At 44.6% G+C, this 14,270-nt stretch overlaps 1 protein-coding gene across 5 annotated transcripts in view; it reads left to right on the top strand.

Moving 5' to 3' along the window:
- Positions 1 to 7,410, top strand: part of LOC137331049 (endothelial cell-specific chemotaxis regulator-like) — a 55,363-nt gene extending 47,953 nt beyond the window's left edge. For all 5 annotated transcript variants that reach the window (XM_067994653.1, XM_067994646.1, XM_067994677.1 and 2 more), the window contains 3 exons: positions 584 to 645; positions 2,777 to 2,859; positions 4,915 to 7,410. In XM_067994653.1, the coding sequence (XP_067850754.1) occupies positions 584 to 645; positions 2,777 to 2,859; positions 4,915 to 4,923 (154 nt within the window). In that variant the 3' untranslated portion in view covers positions 4,924 to 7,410. The remainder of the gene's footprint in view (positions 1 to 583; positions 646 to 2,776; positions 2,860 to 4,914) is intronic.
- The last annotated feature ends 6,860 nt before the right edge of the window (positions 7,411 to 14,270 follow it).

Genomic DNA, 14,270 nt, shown 5'->3' with positions numbered 1-14,270 from the left:
CCCATCCCCGATTGTCATCGCCCCACCATTGGCGGCCGTGCCTTCAGCTGCCTGGGCCCTAAGCTCTGGAATCCCCTCCCTAAACCTCTCCGCCTCTCGACCTCTCTCTCCTCCTTTCAGACACTCCTTAAAACCTACCTCTTTGGCCAAGCTTTTAGTCACCTGTCCTAATATCGCCATTATTGGGTTTTAATAGGATGGTGTATTTTGGTCCTTTTCTAGGGTTTTGCAAATTACTCTGGACTAAAATGCCCTCTTGCTTCAGACTGAAGAGCAGATTTTATGATTTAACACTGATGACGCAGAACTTCACGTGTTGGGGGACACCTCATGAATTCAGGTACCCACGTGACCTCGCCAATTCGCGGCCTGCACAATTTTCTGTCCATTGAAATTAATAAAAATGGAGAGGAAATCAAGCGGACCACAAATCGTGGGCATTGTAAATGGTTGAGGCCCAAGCACTGATCTCTGTGGCGCTCCACTCGTTACATCTTGCCAACCTGAAAACCAAATTGTATTGGATTTGTAATTAAGAGATTACCTCCTGAGTGTGTTTTTCTTTTCCACAAAATTAACGCAGAACCGTTACCGATAAAGACCAAGTGACCCTCATCTCCATAAGGTCAACGGATACAGATGTTGGTATGAGTAATCACTTTTTAATCTGAATCATTTGTAATGGAACAATTCTGAACGACAAAAGTAAAAAGTCAGATCGGAGTTTGTATGGAAACGTTTGGATCGAGTAGAGCAGGGAGATAGTCATGGATCACATCCGGAAACCAGCGCTGAATTTGGTAGCGTCCAGATGTGTTTTGACATTTCCTTTTCCGTTCTGAATGTCACCCTGTTGATTATTAATTCCTGTTCTTCATCAGAGAAAGCAGGAGAAGCTATTCCTATAACAACTGTTGAGCATTAGGTCATACACAGGCCAGCAACCTCTATGTGACTGGCAATCAGGAGATTTCCATTCTGCGCAGCAGATGTGCTGAAGGCGAGAGATGGTTTGCCAGATGTTCACCCCAGCACATCAGCTTCACTCCACGAGCTGTCGCCTGCAGTGAATGTTTACCGAGCACCATGGAGGAGGCCTCTAAACAAAGACAATTTTTAAAAAATATACTGACAGCTTGGGAAAGAAATGAGAATTGGAGAGAAGGTTTTGCAGTAGATACAGGGGTAAATTTTCATCATCATCGCATGGTCAGTAATCTAACAGAACAGATCTCCTGCCCGTTATATAGAACCTGCCCGTTATATAGAACCTGCCCGTTATAGAACCCGCTCGTTATATAGAACCTGCCCGTTATATAGATCCTGCCCGTTATATAGATCCTGCCCATAATAGAACCTGCCCGTTATATAGATCCTGCCCGTTATACAGATCCTGCCCGTTATATAGAACCCGCTCGTTATACAGATCCTGCCCGTTATACAGATCCTGCCCGTTATATAGATCCTGCCCGTTATATAGAACCTGCCCGTTATATAGATCCTGCCCGTTATATAGAACCTGCCCGTTATATAGAACCTGCCCGTTATACAGATCCTGCCCGTTATATAGAACCCGCTCGTTATATAGATCCTGCCCGTTATAGAACCTGCTTGTTATAGAACCTGCCCGTTATATAGAACCTGCCCGTTATATAGATCCTGCCCGTTATAGAACCTGCCCGTTATAGAACCTGCCCGTTATATAGATCATGCCCGTTATATAGAACCTGCCCATTATAGATCCTGCCCGTTATATAGATCCTGCCCGTTATATAGATCCTGCCCGTTATATGGAACCTGCTCGTTATAGAATCTGCCCGTTATATAGAATCTGCCCGTTATATAGAACCTGCCCATTATGGAACCTGCCCGTTATATAGAACATGCCCATTATATAGATCCTGCCCGTTATATAGAACCTGCCCGTTATATAGATCCTGCCCGTTATATAGAACCAATATCCATTCCATTGATGTCATTAGGTTGAAAATCGGAAAGTTATATAACAGGTTTGCATTCTGCTCTGCCAGACTACTGCCCATTGGGTGAAAATGGTAATTTGCCCCATTGAATTTTCACCTCAGGCCAATGAAGGGGAAGTTTCCCCCGTTGGTTGCAGGGGTCCTATGTTAAATGAATTGGGACAAGTCTCAACTCAGTTCCTAGTGGGCACAAGCAACACAAAAACTGCCCCTAATTTGGCATTAATTTACATTCATTGGCAACGTAACTCAGAAAATCTGCAGGATGTGGGAGTTTTAACCTTTTTGTTTTTATTTAATTTTTGTTCTTATCGTAGTGAGAGTTATCAGCGATAGTGAATGGAACATGATCCCACTTTCGGCATCCAACGCTAGAACCAGCACTCCCAGATCAGCTATAGTACGGCAGAAAAGCCCCCAAAAAATCGACCCTAAGTCCAACTTTAGAATCAACTTCATTTGCACCAGTTTGACATTTCAGTTTCCCGAGCCGACCACTCTTAATGTCTCTGTAAGTGAACTTACCAGTTTATCCCAAACTGTGGCCACTTTTTTTCTGGTATAGAGACACACCCATTATAATTTTGTTGAGCAAAGGACCCTTACAGGTGACGGAGAGAGGAGACTCTCATTCCTTTCAGTCTGGGGTGGGTTAAAACACAGCTCCCAGAGGTCGAAGGGCAGTGTGTTAACCATGTCTGCCGCCAGTTCGCTCAACTACTTCAATAAATGACAATGTTTAATTTCCTGCCACCTGGATGCCCTTATCTTGAATATGTTCATGACTGTTACAGGTGAGGTGTCGTTTCTTTCATCTTCTGTGAAGAATGATGCTGTGGGAAATGGAACAATTGAGGAGCCTGCTCAGGCCTTGGAGGTACGTCGAATGTTTGTTTACTGTATTTAACATTGGACAGGTATAGAATGCTTATAATAAGGAATAGTGCTGATACCAGGGCCAATCCCAGGGGGTCAGGGCTAGAATGAAAGAGGGTCTGGAGGGGGTGGGGGGAGGTAGGCTTAGTCAGCAAGGGAAAGGGGAGGCAGCAGAGGCAGCTGAACGGTTCGTCTCTATCCTGGTGATGAGGAAATCCGTGAGCTCCTCACACTTTAAATAGAGGTAAGTGCAAAGAGGGCAGGGGACAGGACTTTAAGGAGGTGGGCGTGGTGGAGAAAAGGAGCCTAGCGCTATCTTTGTTCTCCAGGATGATTGTGGAGTAGTGGGGGGTATTACAAAGCTAGGTGGGAAAGTAAGCTGTGAGGAGAACACAGAGTCTGCAAAGGGATATAGACAGGTTAAGTGAGAAACGGACAGGGACATAGACAGGGCTGGACAGACTGGATGCAGGGAGGATGTTTCCCCTGGCTGGGGGGGGTCCAGAAGAGGGGTCACAGTATCAGGATACGGGGTAGGACATTTAAGACTGAGATGAGGAGAAGTTTCTTCACTCAGAGGGTGGTGAACCTGTGGAATTCTCTACCACAGAAGGCTGTGGAGGCCAAGTCACTAATTATCTTTAAGGAGGAAGGAGGAAATCTCCGAAAGCTTGTGAATTTAAAATAAAATTGCTGGACTATAACTTGGTGTTGTAAAATTGTTTACAATTGTCAACCCCAGTCCATCACCGGCATCTCCACATCTTTAAGAAGGAGCTAGATAGATTTCTAGACACAAAAGGCATCAAGGGGTATGGGGAGAGAGCAGGAATATGATATTGAGATAGAGGATCAGCCATGATCATATTGAATGGCAGAGCAGGCTCGAAGGGCTGAATGGCCTACTCCTGCTCCTATTTTCTATGTTTCTATGTGAGTGGGCAAGAAGGTGGCAGATGGAGTATAATGGGGGAAATGTGAGGTTATTCACTTTGTTAGGAAAAAATGGTGAGAAACTATTAAATGTTCGTGTTCAAAAGGATTTGGGTGTCCTGGTACAAGAAACACAAAAAGTTAGCATGCAGGTACAGCAAGCAATTAGGAAGGCAAATGGCATGTTGGCCTTTATTGCAAGGGGGTTAGAGTACAAGTGTAAGGAAGTCTTACTACAATTGTACAGGGCTTTGGTGAGATCTCACTTGGAGTACTGCGTACAGTTTTGGTCTCCTTATCTAAGGAAGGATATAGTTGCCTTAGAGGTGGTGCAATGAAGGTTCACTAGATTAATTCCTGGGATGAGAAGGTTGTCTTATGAGGAGAGGTTGAGTAGAATGGGCCTATACTCTCTGGAGTTTAGAATGAGAGGTGATCTCTTTGAAACATATAAGATTCTGAGGGGGCTTGACAAGGTAAAGGCTGAGAGATTATTTCCCCTGGCTGGAGAGTCTAGAACTAGAGGCCATAGTCGCAAGATAAGGAGTCGGCCATTTAAGACTGAGATGAGGAGGAATTTCTTCACTCAGAGGGTTGTGAATCTTTGGAATTCTCTATCCCAGAGGGCAGTGGATGCTGAGCCATTGAGTATATTCAAGGCTGAGATCAATAGATTTTTGGACTCTAGGGAAATCAAGTGATACGGGGATGGGGCAGGAAAGTGGAGTTGAGGTTGAAGATCAGCCATGATCTGATTGAATGGCGGAGCAGGCTCGAGGGGCCGAATGGCCTACTCCTGTTTCTATTTCTTAAGTTCTTATCTATTGGCAGTGGAGAGTAAGGCCTAGTCGACCTTGATATGGGCAAACCAGATTTGGCAATGGATGGGCAGACCAGATCTGGCAATGGATGGGCAGACCAGATCTGGTGATGGATGGCTAGACCAGATCTGGTGATGGATGACTAGACCAGATCTGGTGATGGATGACTAGACCAGATCTGGTGATGGATGGGCTAAGCTAGTTGTGTGCCATGTATGCTCAAGTTTGAATATTTATTATAATATGAATTTACGACTTAAACCTTTATTTTCTGTTTTTGTGTATTTTATTATTCATTGCAGAATCCATAAACAGCAAAGACTTCCTTTAAACCGACTACAGTACACACACAGCAGGACAATCTATCAAGTACAGAGACTGCCACTTGAAGGAGCCTTATTCAGAATTGAGACTCTGCACTGTATATTTGGGACGGTGCAATGTTAAATCGATTTTTTGTGACTGACCACAACTGAATTTTGATGGTTAATTGTGAGGTTGTTGAGTTTTCCATAACATCGGCCCAATTTCAGAAATTTCAAATTTAGCCATGACAGACAGAATTTGAATTGCATTCTATAATAGAGATACTTCAGGGTGAAGGACAATTGATAATTAATTGATCAACAATCAGTTGTCTGTTGGCACCCTAATTGATCACTCTTAAATCCATTGTGATGTTTTCATTGGTAAAACACCATTAATTCTGTTAGGAATTGCCTCTAGATATTCCCAGAACTCTCTTGGAAACATGTTCAGAGTTTCCTACTGTTGCATTGCTAACTGTAGCACATTTCAGTCCTCATCACATGGAATTACAGAGAGTCCACAGCACCGAACCAGGCCGTTCAGCCCACTGCTGCACACGAGCCCCCTCCCTCCCTACTTCATCTCACCCTATCTACATATCCTTCTATTCCTTTCTCCCTCGTGTTTATTCAGCTTCCCCTTAAATGCATCTATTCTATTCGCCTCAACTACTCCTTGTGGGAGTGAGTTCCACATTCTCACCACTCTCTGGGTAAAGAAGTTTCGCCTGAATTCCCTATTGGATTTATTAGTGACTATCTTATGACCCCTAGTTTTGGTCTCCCCCACAAGTGGAAACATCTTCTCTGCATCCAACCTATCAAACCCCTTTCATAATTTTAAATACCTTCGAAATCTGTAACAAAACTGGTTGCCATTCCTTCCAGTGAGTCCAGCAAGAAATTATTCAGCTGTTCAGAATGTACAGGATTCTCTCCAGGGACCTTGTGAGCTGTACTCGAACACACGATACAACAATGCAAGTACGCAATAATAAAACAAGGTGTACTTGGTGCTGTGGGCTGTGATTGTGTTGTGTCCTCTACTGGGATAATTACTCAGTGAAGTGCAGGTAATTAGCATTTAATGGGAACAACAAACAATTGGCATCGGAGTTAACTTTTTAAGCACCATTCTCCTTTCGTGGCTTTAAAGTTTACACACGTACTGTGAATATGCAGTCCTGCTGCTTACCCGTAATTTACAGCAAGAGAAACATTCATGGGAGCTAACATGGTCTATATGAGTGAGCACAGATTGCTTTCGCCAAAGCAATTATTACATTAAAAAAGGAACTGGAATTAAAATGGAAGTAAAAATAATGCGAACGTACGAAATCGAGGGGCAGGAAAAGACCAGATGGTCCATCGAGCCTGCCCCACACTCTCTGGAGCATCGTGACTAAACACTTCCCCCTCCCCCACTCCCCCCTCCCCCACTCCCCCCTCCCCCACTCCCCCCTCCCCCACTCCCCCACTCCCCCCTCCCCCACTCCCCCACTCCCCCCTCCCCCACTCCCCCAACCATGTAAACACCTGGAAGAGGCAAAAGAAACAGAGAATAAAATAATGGGAAAAGTAGTCTGGAAAATTCCTCTCCGACCCCCCCCCCCCCACCTCAGGCGATCGAAACCAGTCCAGGAGATGACATGGACCGAGCGTTATCTCTAAAGCCATTTACCTTCTGTATGATGCGATCTCTGACCCCCGCCCCCCCCCCCCAGTCAGGAACTGGTCCAGCTCCCTGGTGAAGGTATAAGATGCAAAGAATGAATTCAGCACTGATTTCTAGTTGGAGTAAAGAAAATTGCCGAGATTTCACTATTTCTTGTCAGATACCTTAAATTTGATTAAATTAAAATACTTGATTTTCAAGTAGTGGGGAGCTCCTCTCTCCCCCCGCCTAACATTAGACCTTGAAAAGTCAGCGCAGTAACTGATCTGGAGAAGTACCTTGTACTGAACATGCTGACAGATGAATGAAGGAGTGCGATTGTATTTCCGGACATTTGATAGTTAAACGTCCGTATGAACTAACTCTGCTGAGACAACAATAGAAAATCGATAAGAATATTGCTATCGAGTGCTGACTTTACCCATGAGTCCCCCTAGTTTCTGCCTATTGTACAGGAATCATTGCAGCAGGCGGGGTACAGTAATTATCTCATTGAACGGTTACTTCCTTGTTTTCTCCCTGTGAGGCGCTTATATTTTTACACAAGCATTTTAAATGAAAAAAATAGATTATCTGGTCATTTATTTCATTGCTGTTTGTGGGATCTTGCTGTACACAAATTGGCTGCCGCGTTTCCTGCATTACTACAGTGACCACACTTCAAAAGTACTTCATTGGCTGTAAGGCGCTTTGAGACATCCTGAGGTGGTGAAAGGCGCGATATAAATGCAAGTTCTTTCTTTTTCTTTCTGATTGTTGTTTAAGGAAGAATGATTGTAATGTTTATTATTGAATAAAAAGTTTGCTTGACTATTCTCGATGTTGACCAGATTTAGAACGTATAAGAAGATAAGAAATAGGAGCAGGAGTAGGCCATTCGGCCCCTCGAGCCTGCTCCGCCATTCAATAAGATCATGGCTGATCTTCGACCTCAACTCCACTTTCCTGCCCGATCCCCATATCCCTTGATTCCCCTAGAGTCCAAAAATCTATTGATCTCAGCCTTGAATATAATCAATGACTCAGCATCCACAGCCCTCTGGGGTAGAGAATTCCAAAGATTCACAACCCTCTGAGTGAAGAAATTTCTCTTCATCTCAGTCCTAAATGTTTGACCCCTTATCCTGAGACTATGCCCCCTAGTTCTAGACTCTCCAGTCAGGGGAACCAGCCTCTCAGTAGTCACCCTGTGACGCCCCCTCAGAATCTTATATGTTTCAATGAGATCCCCTCTCATTCTTCTAAACTCCGGACAGTATAGGCCCTCTGGCCGACTGTAGATGCAGCTACTATTTAGCTAACTCACCGGGACTACCTCCCCCCTCCCCACCTCCCAGACATGACCAGCCAGCTCAGTGTGAGAACTGACCAATTTTCCCCCTCCCAGATCAGTGAGCTCCACCGACTTTGGGCCAATTTTTGGTGCGAGTCGAATTTCTCCTCCTATGTGTGACCATGCCTTTCAATAATTGCTAAGTTGCAAGTTTAAACCCAGCCCCCTCTAATTGGATAGATCTTTCAAAGAGCCGGCACAGGCACGATGGGCCAAATGGCCTCTTTCTGTGCCATATGATCCTATGATTCTCTGATCATCACCCATAAAACTAGCTACAGGTTTAATTGATTGACAGAAGACTTTTGACTGTATCACTCTTCACTCTTGACGAGGGCTGTCCTTGTTATCAACTTATCTATTTATAATGACAACAAGTTTGTTAGTGCATATTGCTGTCAAAATTATAAATAGCAAATAGATAGAGATTTCTGGGCAAGGTGACATAAGGGGTACAAGTTCCATCGTGTCTGCTCCTTGTCCTGTGATGGGAGCACACTTTGCAAATTTGCACACTTCAAGCCTGTGATTTATCTTCAATGAACAGAAAATCCCAGGTGTGGAGTGCGTGGCTTTGTAATGTCGTGTTTTTTTTTTATTCGTTCATGGGATGTGGGCGTCGCTGGCGAGGCCGGCATTTATTGCCCATCCCTAATTGCCCTTGAGAAGGTGGCGGTGAGCCGCCTTCTTGAATCACTGCAGTCCGTGTGGTGAAGGTTCTCCCACAGCGCTGTTAGGTTGGGATTTTGACCCAGCGACGATGAAGGAACGGCCGATATATTTCCAAATCAGGGTGGTGTGTGCCCAGGAGCGGACGCAGTAGGAGATTTCCTGACTGTCCCAGTGAATGGTCCCATATCACCGTATTATCGGGGTGTGACCCCTCCCTTTTCTGTGAGAATCGCAAAGAATCCTGCGCCCTTTCAGGGGAGTCAGTCTGCCCCCTGTTTAAGGGGAGGCATTTCTGAGAGACATGATCAGTCTAATTGCAAGTCTTATCAGGTGAGAATTTATGGCCAGTAGTTTTGGTGTTAGTTCCCACTAGATGGTGCAGCTGCTATACAGTAGAGAGCATTCGCACCGAATTAATGACTGTCTCTGATTGAAATATCTCCTCACTTTGAATCAAGGATTTGAGCACAAGCTGATATTTGCACATAAGGCAAATAGTGTGGCACAAACCGTTCTCTCTGATTTTCATGATGTTCTTTGCAGTTTTAATGGTGAACTCTTGTGTTTCTGAAATAAAAATAGATAATGCTGGAAACACTCAGCAGGTCAGACAGCACCTGCGGAGAGAGAAACAGAGTTAAAAGTTATGAACTAAAGTTGTTAAACTCAACGTTGAGGCCTGAAGGCTGTAAAGAGCCTAATCGAAAGATGAGGGGCTGTTCCTCGAGCTTCTGCTAAGCTTCATTGGAACAGTGTAGGAGGCCGAGGACAGAGAGGTCAGAGCGGATGGAGAATTGCTTTTGGTCTTGAGTTTCTGATATGTCTGTTGTGTTAATGAGCCAGTTAATTACTGGAATGGAGTGTAACCGTGTTTCGTTAGTGTCTACACCACCTGTACTTTGCAGCAGTTCGATGCTGAGTAAAGCTGTAAAAAAAAAACTTAAACAATTGTGTTTACATACGTAACAAAAAACTTTCTTTTTTAACAGAAAATATTCCCATTTGTCATTGAAACGATTATAAAGTTATCACTGTTGGGCACTGCTGGGAGGGGATTGGCTGCTGGGGTCTTCACTCTATCTGCAACTAATGTAACACCCTTATTTAAAAAGGGTAGTAGGCAGAAGGCTGGAAATTATAGACCAGTTAGCCTAACATCTGTGGTGGGTAAAATTTTGGAGTCTATTATTAAGGAGACAGTAGCAGAACATTTGGATAAACATAATTTAATAGGACAAAGTCAGCATGGCTTTACAAAGGGGAAGTCATGTCTGACAAATTTGCTTGAGTTCTTTGAGGACATAACGTACATGGTGGATAAAGGGGAACCAGTGGACGTAGTGTATTTAGACTTCCAGAAGGCATTCGACAAGGTGCCACATAAAAGATTATTGCTCAAGATAAAGAATCACTGGATTGGGGGTAATATTCTGGCATGGGTGGAGGATTGGTTATCTAACAGGAAGCAGAGAGTTGGGATAAATGGTTCATTCTCGGACTGGCAACCAGTAGCCAGTGGTGTTCCGCAGGGGTCGGTGCTGGGTCCCCAACTCTTTACAATCTATATTAACGATTTGGAGGAGGGGACCGAGTGTAACATATCAAAGTTTGCAGATGATACAAAGATGGGAGGGAAAGTGGAGAGTGAGGAGGACATAAAAAACCTACAGGGGGATATAGACAGGCTGGGTGAGTGGGCGGAGATTTGGCAGATGCAATACAATATTGGAAAATGTGAGGTTATGCACTTTGGCAGGAAAAATCAGAGAGCAAGTTATTATCTTAATGGCAAGAAACTGGAAAGTACTGCAGTACAAAGGGATCTGGGGGTCCTAGTGCAAGAAAATCAAAAAGTTAGTATGCAGGTGCAGCAGGTGATCAAGAAGGCCAACGGAATGTTGGCTTTTATTGCTAGGGGGATAGAATATAAAAACAGGGAGGTATTGCTGCAGTTATATAAGGTATTGGTGAGACCGCACCTGGAATACTGCATACAGTTTTGGTGTCCATACTTAAGAAAAGACATACTTGCTCTCGAGGCAGTACAAAGAAGGTTCACTCAGTTAATCCCGGGGATGAGGGGGCGGACATATGAGGAGAGGTTGAGTAGATTGGGACTCTACTCATTGGAGTTCAGAAGAATGAGAGGCGATCTTATTGAAACATATAAGATTGTGAAGGGGCTTGATCGGGTGAATGCGGTAAGGATGTTCCCAAGGATGGGTGAAACTAGAACTAGGGGGCATAATCTTAGAATAAGGGGCTGCTCTTTCAAAACTGAGATGAGGAGAAACTTCTTCACTCAAAGGGTAGTAGGTCTGTGGAATTTGCTGCCCCAGGAAGCTGTGGAAGCTACATCATTAGATAAATTTAAAACAGAAATAGACAGTTTCCTAGAAGTAAAGGGAATTAGGGGTTACGGGGAGCGGGCAGGAAATTGGACATGAATTTAGATTTGAGGTTAGGATCAGATCAGCCATGATCTTATTGAATGGCGGAGCAGGCTCGAGGGGCCGACTGGCCTACTCCTGCTCCTATTTCTTATGTTCTTATGTTAACCCTTCTCCATCCCACTGATCAGGAGCTTGCCCAGCAGAAGAGCCTAGTGGTAGATATTAACGAGTAGCTGGGGGACATTGAGAAGTTTGTCTAATATTTTATTGTGTGTGTTGCTGCCTTGATGCTGCTGCTACCCAACTTACTCCACCAATTCTTCCCGAACTTCTCTCCTATCATCTCCCTCATATCCCCTAGTGAAACATTCCCTAATCTCACTCCTCTCCCCTCCCTCATACCTCCCCTAATCTCACTCCTCTCCCCTCCCTCATACCTCGTCTAATCTCACTCCTCTCCCCTCCCTCATACCTTGTCTAATCTCACTCCTCTCCCCTCCCTCATACCTCCCCTAATCTCACTCCTCTCCCCTCCCTCATACCTCGTCTAATCTCACTCCTCTCCCCTCCCTCATACCTCCCCTAATCTCACTCCTCTCCCCTCCCTCATACCTCCCCTAATCTCACTCCTCTCCCCTCCCTCATACCTCCCCTAATCTCACTCCTCTCCCCTCCCTCATACCTCGTCTAATCTCACTCCTCTCCCCTCCCTCATACCTTGTCTAATCTCACTCCTCTCCCCTCCCTCATACCTCCCCTAATCTCACTCCTCTCCCCTCCCTCATACCTTGTCTAATCTCACTCCTCTCCCCTCCCTCATACCTTGTCTAATCTCACTCCTCTCCCCTCCCTCATACCTTGTCTAATCTCACTCCTCTCCCCTTCCTCATACCTTGTCTAATCTCACTCCTCTCCCCTCCCTCATACCTCCCCTAATCTCACTCCTCTCCCCTCCCTCATACCTCCCCTAATCTCACTCCTCTCCCCTCCCTCATACCATCCATAAACCATTCCTTAATCTCACTCCTCTCTTTGCCTTCTCAACTATTTAATATGTTGGCTGTGTACTATTTTGCTTATCTCTCTTTGGAGGTAGTGCATGTCGTAGGGATGCTCTTGCGGATCACACATAAGTGGCCCAGAACAGCATGTGGGATATGAAACTCCTTCTGTATACGTGAGATTCTGACTGGAAGTACTTTCAAGTGAACCTGTTAAAGTTTCGAAAACAATAATACAAGTATGCGTTCATTCCCGCTGTGATTGAGCACCCAATATAACCATGGCAACTGCCCTAGGTAGGATTCTGCAGCATCAGCAGTCTGTGCAAGAACTCATTAGTTAAATAGCTGAATTGGCCTCCCAAAAAAATTGTAGACAAAGTCTTAATGCCTGTCAGGCAGAAAAATCACACACAAGATAAGACTCTTACTGAGCCACCAGCATATCAGCAGGTTGTGTTTAAACAGCCCACTGTGGGTTTTGGTTATGTTCTGATCTTACAAATAACCGATCTGGTCATTTTACACAAGTGCATTCAGAGACTAGTAAATTTTTGGGGGTCACTTATTACTCTCAGGAATCCCAATGTTTATTCCTTCGACTTAATAATATACTAAAGGGCAGGCAAAATTCTGGATAGTCCTTCGACACGAGATAGTACGGCCTTTGCGACAAATGGATTATTTTACAATAAAACTAAACCGCAGCAAATTGTTTTTTTGCGTTAATCACATGCCTTGAATGATGTCTTATGGTTCTGCATATTTCAAAGATTTACCATTTTGTATGGATCGAGTAGGTGCTCCTTGTGTGAGCTGTGGAGGCTCTTCATTAACACGTGTTATAGATCCCTACAACATAAACACTGGATTAAAAGGACAGGACAGGACACAGAAACATCAATAGTCAACATTCAGAATGTACTGTTCTTGAGATTAGAGCTGGCAAAAACACAAACTCTGAAACTAGTGGCCGAGCAGATGAAAGTTATTCTCGGAGGTCATGTGATAACTTCAAAGGGTAACAACGACTTGCATTTATATAGCGCCTTTAAAGGAGTAAAACGCCCCAAATCGCTTCACTGGAACGATTATCAAGCAGAATTTGACACCGAGCCACATGAGATATTAGATCAGGTGAAAAAAGAGTTGGGTTTTAAGGAGCTTCTTAAAGGAGGAGAGAGAGGCGGAGAGGTTTAGGGAGGGAATTCCAGAGCTTAGGGCCTGGACAGCTGAGTGGCGTGATGAAAATCGGGGACGCGCAAGAGGCCAGAATTGGAGGAGCGCAGAGATCTCAGAGGGTTGTGGGGCTGGAGGAGGTTTACAGAGAGAGGGAGGGGCGAGGCCATGGAGAGATTTGAACACAAGGATGAGAATTTTTAAATCGAGGCATTGCCGGACCGGGAACCAATGTAGGTCAGCGAGCACAGGGGGTGAATGGGACTCGGTGTGGGTTAGGATACGAGCAGCAGAGTTTTGGATGAGCTCAAGTTTACAGAACAATACCAGCTTCCCCCAACCCCGCCCCTTCCCCCCCCAGAAACGGACTGCCAATAGAGAGAGCTAAAATCGCCAGGAGTTTGCCATGAATATTTAATGAAGGCATGCTGAGGAAAATTGGTTTGGTTTCTCGAGAGGAGTTACAGTGACTGGCAGAGTGTAGTTTCAGTGCAATTTCAACAGCAAATCTGTCACTGAGGAAAATCTAGCCCCACAACTTTTTAATCGCTTAATAAATGTACTATATTAATTGATATGATTTCTGCCACACTTTTAATGCAAACTCAAGCAAATCAGCCAGTTAATAATTAATGAGTGCATAGCTGTACGATTAGAAGAGCACAGAGAGGCACAGTGCACTGGTGGTAAACCCAAAACACTCTCTCTCACACATACACACACACTCACACACACACACTCACACACACACTCACACACACACACATACACACTCGCACACACATACATACACACACATACACACTCGCACACACACATACTCTCTCACACACACACATACACACACACACATACACACACACACATACACACTTGCACACACACACACACTCACACACACTCGCACATGCACACAAAGTCAAATTAAACTGCAAGTATTTAAGGCACTCACACCCTCTAATTCACATAACTGAGTATCCCATCTTGCACTAGGGAGCTGATTCCACAATCTAACACTCCCAGTGGGGAAGCTGCACTCGATGGGACTGCCAGTAGGGCCGGAGATTACAGCACTGTTGCCCTGATTCTCTGACCTG

The sequence above is a fragment of the Heptranchias perlo genome, chromosome 1 (assembly GCF_035084215.1).
Source record: "Heptranchias perlo isolate sHepPer1 chromosome 1, sHepPer1.hap1, whole genome shotgun sequence".
Taxonomy (NCBI): Eukaryota; Metazoa; Chordata; class Chondrichthyes; order Hexanchiformes; family Hexanchidae; genus Heptranchias; species Heptranchias perlo.
Note: the sequence above shows the minus strand (reverse complement) of the source record. Positions and strands in the feature narration are given on the sequence as shown.